Below are 13,860 nucleotides of genomic sequence, written 5' to 3'. Positions count from 1 at the left end.
AATGAGTTCAAATTTTATATTAGTATTAAAATTTCAATGAGTATATAACAACAGTAACAAAGTATTAGTCTCAATTCTTTTGGATTGGCTGCAGGAATCTTTCTTCTTTTAGGGTGCTCTATTGCTAGATAAAGTAAATTTAAATATATTATTTTTAATTTTTTTTCTTTTTATGGAAATATCTATTAGTTATCTAAAGATATGTACAAACCATTTTAATTGGTTTTTTTAAGAATAGTTGTTGCTCTCAATTAATTTCAAATAAATTTATTTTTTAACTTTCTGATTATATGTTTTAAGCTCATATAAGAAAAAAAAAAAGAGTCATGCGACAACTAGCTGTAATTAAACTTTAATCATAACAAAGTAAATATAAAACTCGAATGAGTATATATGTCTATATATATATTTGTCTTTATATAAAACTCGAATGAGTATATATGTCTATATATATATTTGTCTATGCGTGGAAAACATTAGTGATTACAAGTTACAAGCATTTTAGAACTTTTAAATTTTTTTAATTATATATATATATATATTAATTGAGTAATTGCCGGTCACGGAACACAAGCTTAACAAACCATCTCATTTCCTCAAAAAATTGAAACACTTTTAATTCTCACTAAAATCAAATGCTCAAACACAACAAACGAATGTATTATCAACTCCCTTATATTGTTTATTAATATGATACATTTTCTTAATTTATATGAGCTTTTAATCTCATTTTTAATATCATAGATTTAAATGTATGATACTTCTCATGCAACCAATCAAACCAAATATAAACAAGTTGATCAAATATATAAATATTTCAAATCAGAAAGAAATTTCCCAGGATGATCTTTAATGACATCCTTCAAAAAGCTCAAATTCCAACTTAGCAAATAATCTAACAAAATATAAAAAAACATCTTAAATTAGTATCATTTTTTCATGAATTAACATTCATCTCCCATTATACATCTACAAAAGTTTTTCTTTCTTTTTTCTATTATATAAAAATTGGAAAACAAAAAGTCATTCAATGCCTCTATATGATTCACAAGATTTCACACTATGAAAATGTTAGAACTATATAATACTAAAAGAAGAGTGATGTTAGTGGGTTGTTGGTCAGGAATGTATGACAATGTCATCCTAAAGTTAAGGATTAAAAGACGCTGCTATGGTCCACTATTTCATGTCTTTTGTAGGCTAGCATGAGATTTCTACATATGCTTGCATTCCCTTCACACTCTCCTCTTCTCATCCTCATCCACTCATATATATATATATATATATACAATAATACATAATAAAAGTTGATTAACGTTTATATTAAAACAATAAATTAAAATAAATAGTCACCGCTGCCGTAATCTAGCTGAAAAACACAAGTTCGACTCTCTCTCATTTGCATGTATAAAGGGTAATAATAAAAAAAAAGATATTTTTATGTAAAATAAATAGTCATCGCTATATCAAGCTGAAAAATACTCGGTTTAACTTTTTTTCTCATAATATGAAGGTGGGTGATAATAAAAAAAATATATTTACATTGTGCATATATATATATATATATATATATATATATATTATTAAAAGGCTTATTTGGATTAAACTTTTTGGAAAATCAGCCATCTTTTTATAAGTTAATGACTTACGGGTTAAAAATAATGTTTGTATTGAACTTGTGGAAAAAGCAGTCATGTGAGTGAAAAATAGAACTTTAATGAGTCGTAGCAGAACATGAGCTGTTTTTAAAACATTTCTACGAACCTAGCCTACGTAAAAGTTTCAATCAGAATATAAAATCTGACTGACTAAACTACTGAAATGACTTTTTAAAAGATCTTCTGAAACTTAAAAAAACAACATATTAAAAGCCTAGGTCGAAACAGTACAAAAATATATATATATATATATATATATATATATATATACATATATATATATAATGAAAAGTAAGTAAACAGAAAAAGTCACCATGAGCTTTAACACATAATGCCAAATACAATATTTATTAGCAATTTAATAATTTACCTTTTTCTTTATTCCCTGTATCTCTCTCTTTCTATATATATATATATATTTAGTCTATACATACAGAGTGCATTTCTCTATATATATATATTTGCCAATGTGAGTTGGAGTGAAGGGGAGTTGTAGCATAGATTGGCATTGCACATGGTTCTCTTTGTTCCTTTGTGTGTGTGTATCTGTTGTATGTCACTGTGAGTTGGAGTGAAGGAGAGTTTTAGTCTATATATATATATATATATATATATATATTGCATATAGATTCTCTACCAACATAAAGTGTTTGCATGAAAATGGAGTTCAGGAGAGGATTGTTTGGGTTTATATTTGTTGTCTGGGGAATTCAAGCATGTTTGGTGGCAAGCCAAGGATTGAGTAGGGGGAGTTTTCCCAAAGGGTTTGTCTTTGGCACTGCTTCTTCAGCTTATCAGGTTTGTTTGTTTATTTATTTCTATTTTTTTGTTGTTGTTGTTGTTGTTTTTTTTTTATTTTTTTTGGTTGTTGATTTCATCATTATTTGTTGATTTTTCAAATCAAAGTTCTGTTAGAGATAGGTTCAAAGATTGATGGGCATTTCCTGAAATTAAGCTGGGTTATTGACCCATTCAATGCAGATTGAATCTTTTGACATTCAATTGATGGATTTGTTTCTATTTTATTGTGATTTTGTTTGCAGTATGAGGGAGCAGTGAAAGAAGATGGAAGAGGACCTACTGTTTGGGATACATTTGCTCACACTTTTGGTAACTTTGATAAAAATTTCTGATTTCTTTGAATGTTAAAGAAAGTTAATCTTTAAATTAGAAGTAAAGCAAAGTTGCCTTTGCAGGCAAGGTGATTGATTTTAGTAATGCTGATGTTGCTGTTGATCAGTACCACAGATTTGAGGTTTGAATAAATAATATATTTTTTTTTCTGAAATTCTCAATTTGTTTGTATTATCAAGTTTAATGTTTTTCAGTAATTTCTGGTTCAGGAAGATGTGCAACTCATGGCAGACATGGGAATGGATGCTTATCGGTTTTCGATTGCTTGGTCTCGTCTTTTTCCGAGTAAGAGCTCTGCTAATTCTGATGAAGTATATTTGGATATGAAAGTTTTCATGAATTTTTTTCCCTCCATTGTTTGTGTAGATGGCACTGGAACAGTAAATCAAGCTGGGAGTTGATCACTATAATAGAGTTATCAATGCATTGTTAGCCAAAGGTGTGTTATTAATGATGATTTCATTTGATCAAATGTTTTTCAAGATGAAGGCGAACTTTTTAATGTCGATAATTTGCAGGAATTGAACCATATGTGACACTCTATCATTGGGATTTGCCTCAAGCTTTGGAAGACAAGTACAATGGATGGCTTGGTTCTCAGATAATGTGTTTCTTCTGTTTGTCTTATCATGCTTTTTTTCCTTAAAAAAAGTTTGAGGAATTAGTGTTGAATTGCAGAGTAATATGTGTTTTGGTCTTATCGATCATTTGCAGAAATGATTTCGCAAATTATGCAGAGACATGCTTTAAGATGTTTGGAGACAGAGTGAAGTATTGGATTAGTTTTAATGAACCTCATACTTTCGCTATCCAAGGTTTTGATGTCGGATTACAAGCGCCCGGTCGTTGCTCCATTCTGCTACGGCTCTTTTGTAGAGGCAGGGAATTCGGCGACTGAACCTTACATTGTTGCTCATCATGTTCTTATTGCTCATGCAACTGCTGCTGATATTTACAGAAAAAAATATAAGGTGATTTTCAACAAATCAAAAAAATATTGTCATAGACTGCAATTTTTGCTGTTGAAGTTTAATGAATTTTATCGATGACTCAGGCAGCACAGAATGGAATTATTGGGATATCATTTGATGTTATGTGGTTTGAACCAATGACAAACTCACCACAAGACATTGCTGCAACACAAAGAGCACAAGATTTTCAGTTTGGATGGTGTACAATCAATCAATACTCTTTTCTGTTTCATTGATTGATGATTTCTTTACTTTTTTTTTTTTTACTTGATTCAATTCATAGGTTTATGGATCCATTATTTTTCGGAGATTATCCAAGTTCAATGAGAAAAAGAGTTGGAAATAGATTGCCGAAGTTTTCGGCCTCTGAAGCAGCTTTTGATCAAGGGATCCTTGGATTTCGTCGGCATAAATCACTACACAACATATTATGCACAACCCAATGTGACAAATATTGTTGGTCTTCTGTTCAATGATGCTCTCGCTGACTCCGGCGCCATCACCCTCCGTAAGTTCAGTAAATCTGTTTGTTTCTATTCTGCAGAATAGTGACATTTCTGAAACACTGATAAGTTTTGTAGAAGTTGATACATTGTTTGGCTTTTGCAGCATTCAAAGGTTTCAATACAATTGGAGACAGGGTAACATCATCAAAAGAAAATAACCAAAATTCATTTTAACATTCTATTAATGTTGAGCTAATTCTGATAGAGCATTATCGAAAACGCAGGCATCATCGATATGGTTGTATATCGTACCAAGTGGAATGAGAAGTTTAATGAACTACATCAAAACTAAGTACGGTAATCCACCGGTTATCATCACTGAAAATGGTAAGAAATCCTTTTTCTTTTTCTTATATATTTCTATTAATTATGATCTGAAGATAAAACTCTGGAGTTTGGTGATAATATAAAGGAATGGATGATCCAAACAACCCATTGATTTCCATCAAAGATGCATTGAAAGATGAAAAGAGAATCAAATACCACAATGACTATCTTGGGAACTTATCTGCTGCTATAAGGTATAATAACTTCATACACAGATTTCTTTTGTACTTAAAATTCTGAAACACTTCATCAGATTAACCATTGAATGTATATAATACTTTTGCATATTAACTGTGAAAACATTTCATCCATACACTGACTTGCTGCAATTACTGTATAAAACTGTTCAAATGCAAGGAAAGTTAATTAAAGATGAGCTAAAAATTCTAATGCAGTAATAAAAAAAAAAATTGCAATTCATAATTTATGTTCTTGTGAAGAATTTGAGCTCTTGTTTGAAAAATTATGCAGGGAAGACGGTTGCGATGTTCGCGGATACTTTGTATGGTCTCTTTTGGACAATTGGGAGTGGGCAGCAGGTTACACTTCAAGATTTGGATTGTACTTTGTGGACTACAAAGACAACCTCAAGAGATATCCAAAGGATTCAGTTCAGTGGTTCAAGAAACTACTTGCAACTCCATAATATTTAATCATATCAAATGCACTACTGTAAATCTCTCTCTGATTCAAAGCAATCAATTTCTTAGAAAGCTTCAAGAATAGATCAAGATATGATTATCAATAAAACAGCATAATTACTTATTTTCGTATTTTCTGTAGATTTTTCATCTTCAATCCTTTGTGTGTTTGATTATTTCATCATAATCACAAAACCTCAAAACTTTCATAATTACTGCTTGTGTACTTCCACATGCTTATGATGGAATATATATATATATATATATATATGTATATATCTGCACATATACAATGGACGGCAAAAGAAAATCCTGCACTTAATACTAAACATCACTGTTTATTCCATTACAGACCACAATTCTATCAACAAATTTTACTGAAAATTCTAAACTCAGACAGAAATGTTGGAAGTAAAATGTAGGAAAAAAAAAAAAAACTTTTGAGTCTTTATAATGGTTTTCATAGAAGACACAAACTGGGAGGTAACTCATAACGGCTTTCACATGACATGTTTATTGCTCCATGCACTCACTTCTATTATGGTTTATTCTTGCAAAGAAATATGGTGGAACTAATGCTAAGAAATACTTAATCTTTATAATATTTCAATCAAGAACCATAATCTTCATGAAGAAACAGTCTCAGAGTACATTCTACAGTCCTAAGCTTTCGATTTCAAGGCTGGATTACGAGCAAAGGCTGCAATGAAAACAAATGACAAAAAAGAAGTAAGACGAGGTTTAATGAAGTATCATCAAAATGAAAATGGATGAGAAAAGGAAAGATAAACACCATGTCCACACTGACTGGTTTTCCATCCTCCGCGATTATCTCAACTATTGTCCCGGATTGATCAGCCTGGCATGCAAAGAAAAGATGAATGATGTTATTACCAATCCCCATAAATAAATAAATACATACATAAATAAGAGGTTCGATGTAATGATATATTCCTGCCTTTTACTGTACACGGCTAAGAAGGGGAGAGTCATTTTCTTAGAAGTAAAGCAAAGATGTTATAGTTGATATAACAGCATCAAGAAGTATGAGGGAGTGGAACAAATGGTACTTACCTCGATTTCATTCATCAATTTCATGGCCTCGATGATACAAACAACTTGTCCTTTTTTGACCTTATCTCCAACCTAAATACAAACAGAAACATGTAAATCAATTTGATGATCATAGATGATAAATGTTGGGAAGGACAGGAAGTCTAGGAAGACAAAAACCTTGACAAAGGGTGGCTCGCCAGGTGCAGGAGATCGGTAAAAGTTTCCAGCCATGGGGCATTTGAGAGAAGGAAGTGATGAACTGCTCGTCTTTGCAGGGGGAGGAAGTGCAGGGGCAGGAGCTGATGGAGTGGGTCCTGGAGGATATTGTGGCAATGGAGGTTGGGAGGGAATGCTAGCTTGTGGTGGAGGTTGCATCATTAGGTAAGGTGAAGGGGGTGGCTGTGGCAATGCTTCTTTCTTCCTGATTATAAGCTCACAATCGTTCTGTTTTAGCTGCAATTCAGTTATGTCTCTTGAATCCACGAGCCTACTCAAGAGTTAAATAGCAAAACAAGAAGTCATCAACATGTAGTTCATATAAACCCTTGTTTAAGTACGCAACAATATGAAACTAAACAATTCAAGCATTTGTATATATCATGTACTTCTTATGACCTAAAATTCTGGAGTAATATATTCATCATTCAATTGATGGGCAGAAGTTAATTTCTGATTTTAAGGATTTCTATTCAAGGGATGACATAATAAATCATTATTCTTTTCCATGACATACGTATATTTATAAGCTCTTTTTTATTCCACAATGTGACAGAGGAAAAAAATTGTAATTGCAAGCAAAAGAGAAAATTCTTACTTAACAAGATCTGCGACTTCAGCCATGAATGCTGATATGGTGGATTCAGAAACAGCAGCTTGGCCAGCGGATTTCTCCACTCCCTCAGCATTATCACCAGTTGATAATGGAGTTTCTGGTTTGGTTGATGACTTGGGGGAGGAATTCATACTCTCCACAGCCTAAAAAGTAAATGGCCCAATCAAACAGTTACCAAAATTTTTTATTTCCATGAAAACAGTATTTTCTTCTTTTGATGAATCTAACTACAATCTGCATGAAGTCAGAAAATACCTTCTGAGCCTGGGCTTTCAAAACAAGGGAACGACCCTGATTAAACCCCTGCAAAAGAATTAGCGCATTATACCAAGATAGGGATAATTATGTGGAATTCAACTCATAATTTTACGAATCAGAAAAAATAAAACAAGCTCATGCAAGCCTTTTTAATTAAATGACTCCCACAAAGATTTTGGTTGGACAAGCTTCACTACCACTTAGCAACACTATACTGTCTTCTGCAAAGAAATCCACACGCACATGCGCACATCAGAGTTAAAATTGATATAATCTGTCCACAGCTTTAATCTATGATATAAACCATCTACTAAACAGTGACTCATGAAATGATTCACGAAATGTATCCATTAACATCAAGAACCTCTACCAATGGTCATAAATAACAATCTTTTCATGTAAAGCATCAGCAAGAGGGCAAAGGTTTAATGATTTAATCATGACTCATGGACTTTATCACTAACATCAAGAACCTACACTTCTAAAACTCCAACCATTCAGAAAGAGGCCTGAGGATTGACTAAATTCATGAAATGTATCTACGAAATATCAAGAATCAATGAGATCCTTCCTCTAAAACTCTGACCATTCAGAAAGAGGCTCGATAGTTGGCTATAACTCATAGAATGCATCTACTAAACACCAAGAACCTACAACAATGCTTCCTCTAAAACTCCAACCATTCAGAAAGAGACCCAAGAATTGATTACAATTAATACTACTAAAGCTCATGAGAAGCAATCATGTCCTTTACAGCATCCAAAAATTCATCAAGAGGCCCAATATTTGAATATGGTTCATGCAACACATTTACAGAACATCAAGAACATCCACAAACACATATTTAATTATTTATATAAAGAACAATTGCTTGCCGGTACAACATCCAAGAAATTAGCAAGAGGTTCATTATTTGACAGTGATTCATGAAATTTATCAATTGAAAATGAAGAATCTTTTCGCTATCACGCATCCAACAAATCAGCGAAAGGTCCACGAATTTGAATAAGATACCTAAAATGTATCAACTAAACGTAAAGAACCTTTTTCCTCTAAAAGAAAACATCCAATAAATCAACAAGAACCCCAAGATTCAACTACGATGCCTGAAACGTAAAAGAACAAACTTTCATCCAAAAACAATCAATCAACAGAAAAAGAATGAGTTTTGACTCCCATTCCTGAAAAAAAAAATCTACTAAACATCAAAGCCTCTGCCAATGCCACTAAAGAAACGATCTTTTCTACTCTAAAACCTCAAACCAAGAATCGGAAACTCAAAAGAAAAGAAAAGAAACAGAAAAAGCGAGGAAGACAACCTGCGTGCTAGGAAACCGAACAGATCCAGGGAGCAGGAGCGCTGCTGCGGGTTTGGATGTGGAGAGCGAGGGTGTAGAGCACTTAGGGCAGGGGACAGAGATGGAAGCCATGGGGGATTGAGGAGCAGAGAGAGAGAGAGAGATTGAAGAGAGGAAGAGGGGAAGGAAGGGGGAACTAAAATGGGAAGAGAGGGCGGAGGAAACGAAGAGCGGCGATGGATGAAATCTAAGCCCTCCGTTCGATTTGATCGAAGCGCTCACTGCTTCGCCCTTTCCGCCCTTTTGGGTTTCAACGGCCAACTCCCCTATCAACTCTCGTATCCTTTTTTACCGTGACACGTTTGCCTTTAAGATTCGTGTCTTTTTTATAATATATATAGTTAAAAACACTAGTACTCCATATCTTTAATGTTTATTTTTATCATTGAAGCATTTCAGTCTTGTAACTAAACATTGGAAAAAAATAAAAAACTCTGTTTAATTGAAGAATAAAATGAACACATCATTATATCAATGTAGCTTAATTTCTCATGGAGAAGACATGGTCCTTGGATGTGCATATTATTATTGACAAAATTGTGAGGTTGTATTGGGTGTATATATGAAAAAGAAAACGTATAAAAGTTCAAGAATTTGTAACAAGTATAATGAGTAAAAGGGAGGTGAAAGTTAAATTCAATGAAGCAGTAGTTTATCCATTTTTATTGAATAATAATAATAATCATAATAAAATGGAGGTGAAATTTCAGGTTGAAATAATGGTAAAAAATTAGAGCAGATGAGGAAGCTAACAGCAGAGGAGAAATGTGCAGCACCTGCAACCAGTTGTAGTCTGAGAGCTTCTTAATAGGATCCATGGCAGCGATAGCAACATTCTGTAGAGAAATTGAAAATATAAGATGCCGAGGAATGTAAACATAAACTCCTATTCATGCAGCTTTCCATCATCGGACGAGCATTATATGTTACCTGATCATAGATGATGCAGTTTGCTAAACACTTGATAGTGCCCGCGTGAACTGCGCTGATCCTAGCAAAGAGCTCGGGAAGAGGAATTCTGTGACCATAGGTAAGTAGCTGCATGTAGAAAATGAATTATAATGGATTATAAATGAAATTAGATTACCAAAAGTCAACCAGCAAGTTCTTATCTACTTTGCCTGTCTACCTATATCCTCAGCAATCGGATGATGTGAAGTTGAAAAGAAGATTTCAGCTGTAAAAATGCATTGATTAAAATTACAAGGATACAACATAGAATAGAGCTGATTTAATGTTCAAACAACTGGATAGGATGCATAAAAAAATTCCAGTGGTCAGTCATCATCTTAAGAATAAACAAACTGAGTCTTTATGAAATGCGATTTAATAATATACACTATTCAGGATATACCATCTGTTAAATCTAAGATGCAGCCGCACATAGCCTACTCTATGATAAAAATGGTACACATCATATGCTGGGCTTCTATAACAGAAGCTTTGGCAAAGTACATATTAAATGATTCACAAAATATATGTGCCAGAAGCACCAGTAGTACCTGATTGCAAGCACAAGTTCCATCAGCTTCTGAAACACGGTAAGGCAACTTGTTGATCTCGTACATAATAGCATAAACCAAATCATCCAAGCAATCAGGCTGTATGAAGAAGAGGAAGAAATTGTATTACAAAGGTTTTAACATCCTACAGAGATACCATACTTTTCCGCATCTCTTAATAAGTCACCAAAATATAAATATGTACCTAAAGATTTGCACAAAATTCAAATTCGTAAAAATCTTTCAACGCCTATGTGCAGCTAAGAATAAGCATAATGTTAGTGCTACACAAATCAACTCATTAAGTGCATTTGAGTCAACGGAAATGGAGAACATTATCATGGAAGATCCTGTGAATTGGCATGTGAAATTAATGAAGAAAAGGCCTCACAAGCAATGTCAAGTGCATGTGGAGAAGTGAGTGATAGACAGCATCTAGAACATGAGTATAATACAAGCAGCAGCTAACCTCAGCAAACATGAGTATTGAAACGGGTATTAGCATCCTTTGGACAAGCTAACAATTCAAAGGAAAAAAAAGATATTCCCCAAGTTGAAAATTCAAATTTGAAGTGATATTTATGAAGCCCATCTTAAATTGACAAATGAAGTGCTAAAATGAGCAAAAGAAGTGCGTGGTTTTTTTTTTAATATTTTGACAAGCATTCCTCAGAATTCAACGAAATGTTCATCTTAACTAGACAGATTTACCACCATGATGGATAAAAACTCTTCTAGAGTAGGTTCTGTGCAAGCCAAAAATTGGAGCAACCTTTGCAACTGCATAAACACCACAAAGGCCGGTGTCCTTATAGTATGTAGTAAAAGCCGCAAAGCTCTCAGCTACTTCATTAATTGCACTCCTCTGTGCAAGCTCAGAACTGTTAAAAGATTGATCAAAATAAGGAGAAATTGTGAACAGAAAGATGAAAACTGGTGATCAGAAGTGGTAGCCAAAAGTTGTGAACAGTGAAGTTGGTGCAATAACACACCCCATGTGCTTTCCTCCAGCTACTCTTTTATTCCAGGAATCTAGCGCTGATTAAATGACCATCAAAGCAACAGAATAAGGGTCAGTCCAGGATGCCCCATTGAAAGCAACTGCAAACGATTATCATCATCTATAATGCAAACCTACAAAATGCACAACAATGATTCCTCTGTAACATGAACAAATTGAAAGAATACAGAATCAAGCATCCACCAACCTCATAACCAGTAAAAATAGCTGTCTCCTTGGAGACAAACTGAGACGCAGTTGTCGGATCAGAAAAAAGCTTCTTCACCAGCCCAACTACATCCTAATGCATAACAGCCCCAGGCAGCAGAAATGACCTGAAGAAAGTACATTGGAGAAGCTTGGTACAAGATATAACTTCAAGAAGAATTGATGAACTTATATCCATTATGATTGCAAACTCAGAAGTACTTCACCAGTTCACCTTGCTAAAGCAAAAAAATAAAAATAAAATAAAATAAAATAAAAATGAAAACAGGACAAAAATAGGTCTATTACTCTACCCAATTAGAGCCCATACCATCCGAGGAGCTGTGTGATGGGTTGAAATATAATCCTTAAGCCTTAATATATTCTTTGGTAATTGTTCTGATATTGGCAGCAGGTCCAAGAATAGTTCTGCCCAGTGGAGTGTAGTGGCAAGCAGTTGCATGCAAATGGTAAAAAATGCTTCTTCTGTTTGCCACTCCGCCTGCAAGATTAACTTTAGTTTCTCTTAACCTTCATCCAGTTAAAGTGTTTAGATGCACTTTCACTTGACATCTATCAGAGGTTGCGCGATAAAATATTAAATCAACTATCTATATTACCATGAAATATTAGAATTGTTCCTTAATCATTGAAGTGCAAACTGAACCGTTTAACATTTTTACTAAAACAAAAATGATACATTGCTTTATCTTTTGAATAGCATATGTGTTCACAAATCACGAGTAAGGAATGAAAGGAGTGATACACAGTTCAAATACTAGGGATGCAGTCCAAAATTCTGAGGTGGGATTACCAAACAGTCATGGACCAGGAAAACAGCGCTCCTTCCCTCAGATATTTCCCTAAATATTTCCAACCAATAGAACTCTGATGAAAAATACAGTTGTACAACCCCATACTAATCCAATATTAAAATCCAACAAATCTTGATCAAAATTATCTGAATGACAACAATGGATCAACAAAAGAGACACAACACTCAAACAAAAATCAATGTGAAAACAAAAACACACTTACAATAATGAGTAATACAATTTTTTAACGCTCTGTCCAGCAAATAATAATGCATAACAGTAAGTCAAATTCATAACACTAGCAAATTATTATATTTTCCAGTTAACAGACATTTCAGCAAAGAGAAGGGAATTTATCCATATATCTAAATCAAAGTCATGTTCAATCCCACCTATCCTCAGATTGATAAATTAATAAGGAAACACAAAATCCAGCAGATAAATTCATCAAACCTCCACCAAAGATTTGCATTCATATCGTATTCATAAAAATTTGAACTTTTTCAGATCAATCCATCCACAACAATCAGAAGCAACGAAATTCAACAAGATAGATACAAGAAAGATGGCAAAGAATGAATAATAAAAGAGTTTAGTTGTTTTCAGAACCTCTTCCATTTCACGAAGAATGACATCACGCTCCCGATTGACCCGTTTCTCATCAAAAGCAGGGTCCTCGACCTGTATACACATTTGAGATGGCCGCGGATGTTCTCAATCTCCTCTTCAAGCTGCCGCACCGTTCAAGGAAATGCGCCGTCAATGCGAGGGTGGTGACTCTGGTGGCTGGGGCGGCGAGAATGGAGGCGTGATCAGAGAGAACAGGATGCGGGGAGGCGTAGCGGAGGAAAGCGATGGTCCGGGTTGTCCAGTCTCTTGATCTTGGATCCCACCATCACCGGCGGCTTATCAGAGTGTGCTGGCAAGAGATCGGCCAAAGACATCGCCGTCAATGCGGAGCAGGAAGGCAATAGACATCCAGGAAAGGGAGAGGAGCTTGCGAATCGCCATTGATATAGATCAGAGGTGGATGGAGCTCGAGGTTGAAGGAGGCGGGGAAATGGAGAGAAAGGGAGAGGTTTTGGCGGCTGATTCCGATGCCGTTCTTTGAGTTTCAAGATTCGTGCATTTCCCGTTTATTTATAGAAAGCCCCATAAATCATCATTTAATTATTTATACGTTCCTGAGATTTTTTTTTTGTTGACTTGCCTCCATGAATTTCTTTTTTTTTCCTCCCTACAAAAGCTTTAATTATTTATCATAATTTTTTTTTTGTTTCACCAATGTTTATTATTGCACACAAAATATAGTATTTCCTTCTATAATAAAGTTTTTTAATTAAGGAAGGTTATTTATTTATTCAAATAAGTAAAATTAGTTCTTTCGATATAAGGTGTTTTAAAAAAATTTGAGGTAGAGATTTTGGGGGCTTGCAAATAATCCAAGGGATGTCTATAGATTTTTTATTTAAAAATCTACATACTTCCCTAGAATACACTGCTTTATATATATATATATATATATAAATATATATATATATATATTTAGAGAATGAGGACTGGTAATCAAAAGACGCTTCTAGATTTCTCTAGAT

At 34.0% G+C, this 13,860-nt stretch overlaps 1 protein-coding gene and 1 pseudogene across 1 annotated transcript; one reads left to right on the top strand and one right to left on the bottom strand.

The window, feature by feature from the left end:
* Positions 1 to 2,118: 2,118 nt before the first annotated feature.
* LOC120250223 (beta-glucosidase 6-like) lies at positions 2,119 to 5,319 on the top strand. Its single transcript, XM_039259018.1, is given in 16 exon segments — positions 2,119 to 2,456; positions 2,702 to 2,768; positions 2,855 to 2,913; positions 3,002 to 3,077; positions 3,159 to 3,184; positions 3,186 to 3,231; positions 3,311 to 3,398; positions 3,507 to 3,669; positions 3,671 to 3,763; positions 3,847 to 3,962; positions 4,047 to 4,140; positions 4,142 to 4,271; positions 4,373 to 4,404; positions 4,494 to 4,596; positions 4,682 to 4,790; positions 5,068 to 5,319. Coding segments are annotated over 16 exon segments (1,521 nt in total). The 5' UTR covers positions 2,119 to 2,312; the 3' UTR covers positions 5,243 to 5,319.
* A 211-nt stretch (positions 5,320 to 5,530) lies between these two features.
* Positions 5,531 to 13,353, bottom strand: LOC120250222 (annotated as a pseudogene).
* Between the last annotated feature and the right edge of the window lie 507 nt (positions 13,354 to 13,860).

Source organism: Dioscorea cayenensis, chromosome 19 (genome assembly GCF_009730915.1).
Source record: "Dioscorea cayenensis subsp. rotundata cultivar TDr96_F1 chromosome 19, TDr96_F1_v2_PseudoChromosome.rev07_lg8_w22 25.fasta, whole genome shotgun sequence".
NCBI classification, from domain to species: Eukaryota; Viridiplantae; Streptophyta; class Magnoliopsida; order Dioscoreales; family Dioscoreaceae; genus Dioscorea; species Dioscorea cayenensis.
Note: the sequence above shows the minus strand (reverse complement) of the source record. Positions and strands in the feature narration are given on the sequence as shown.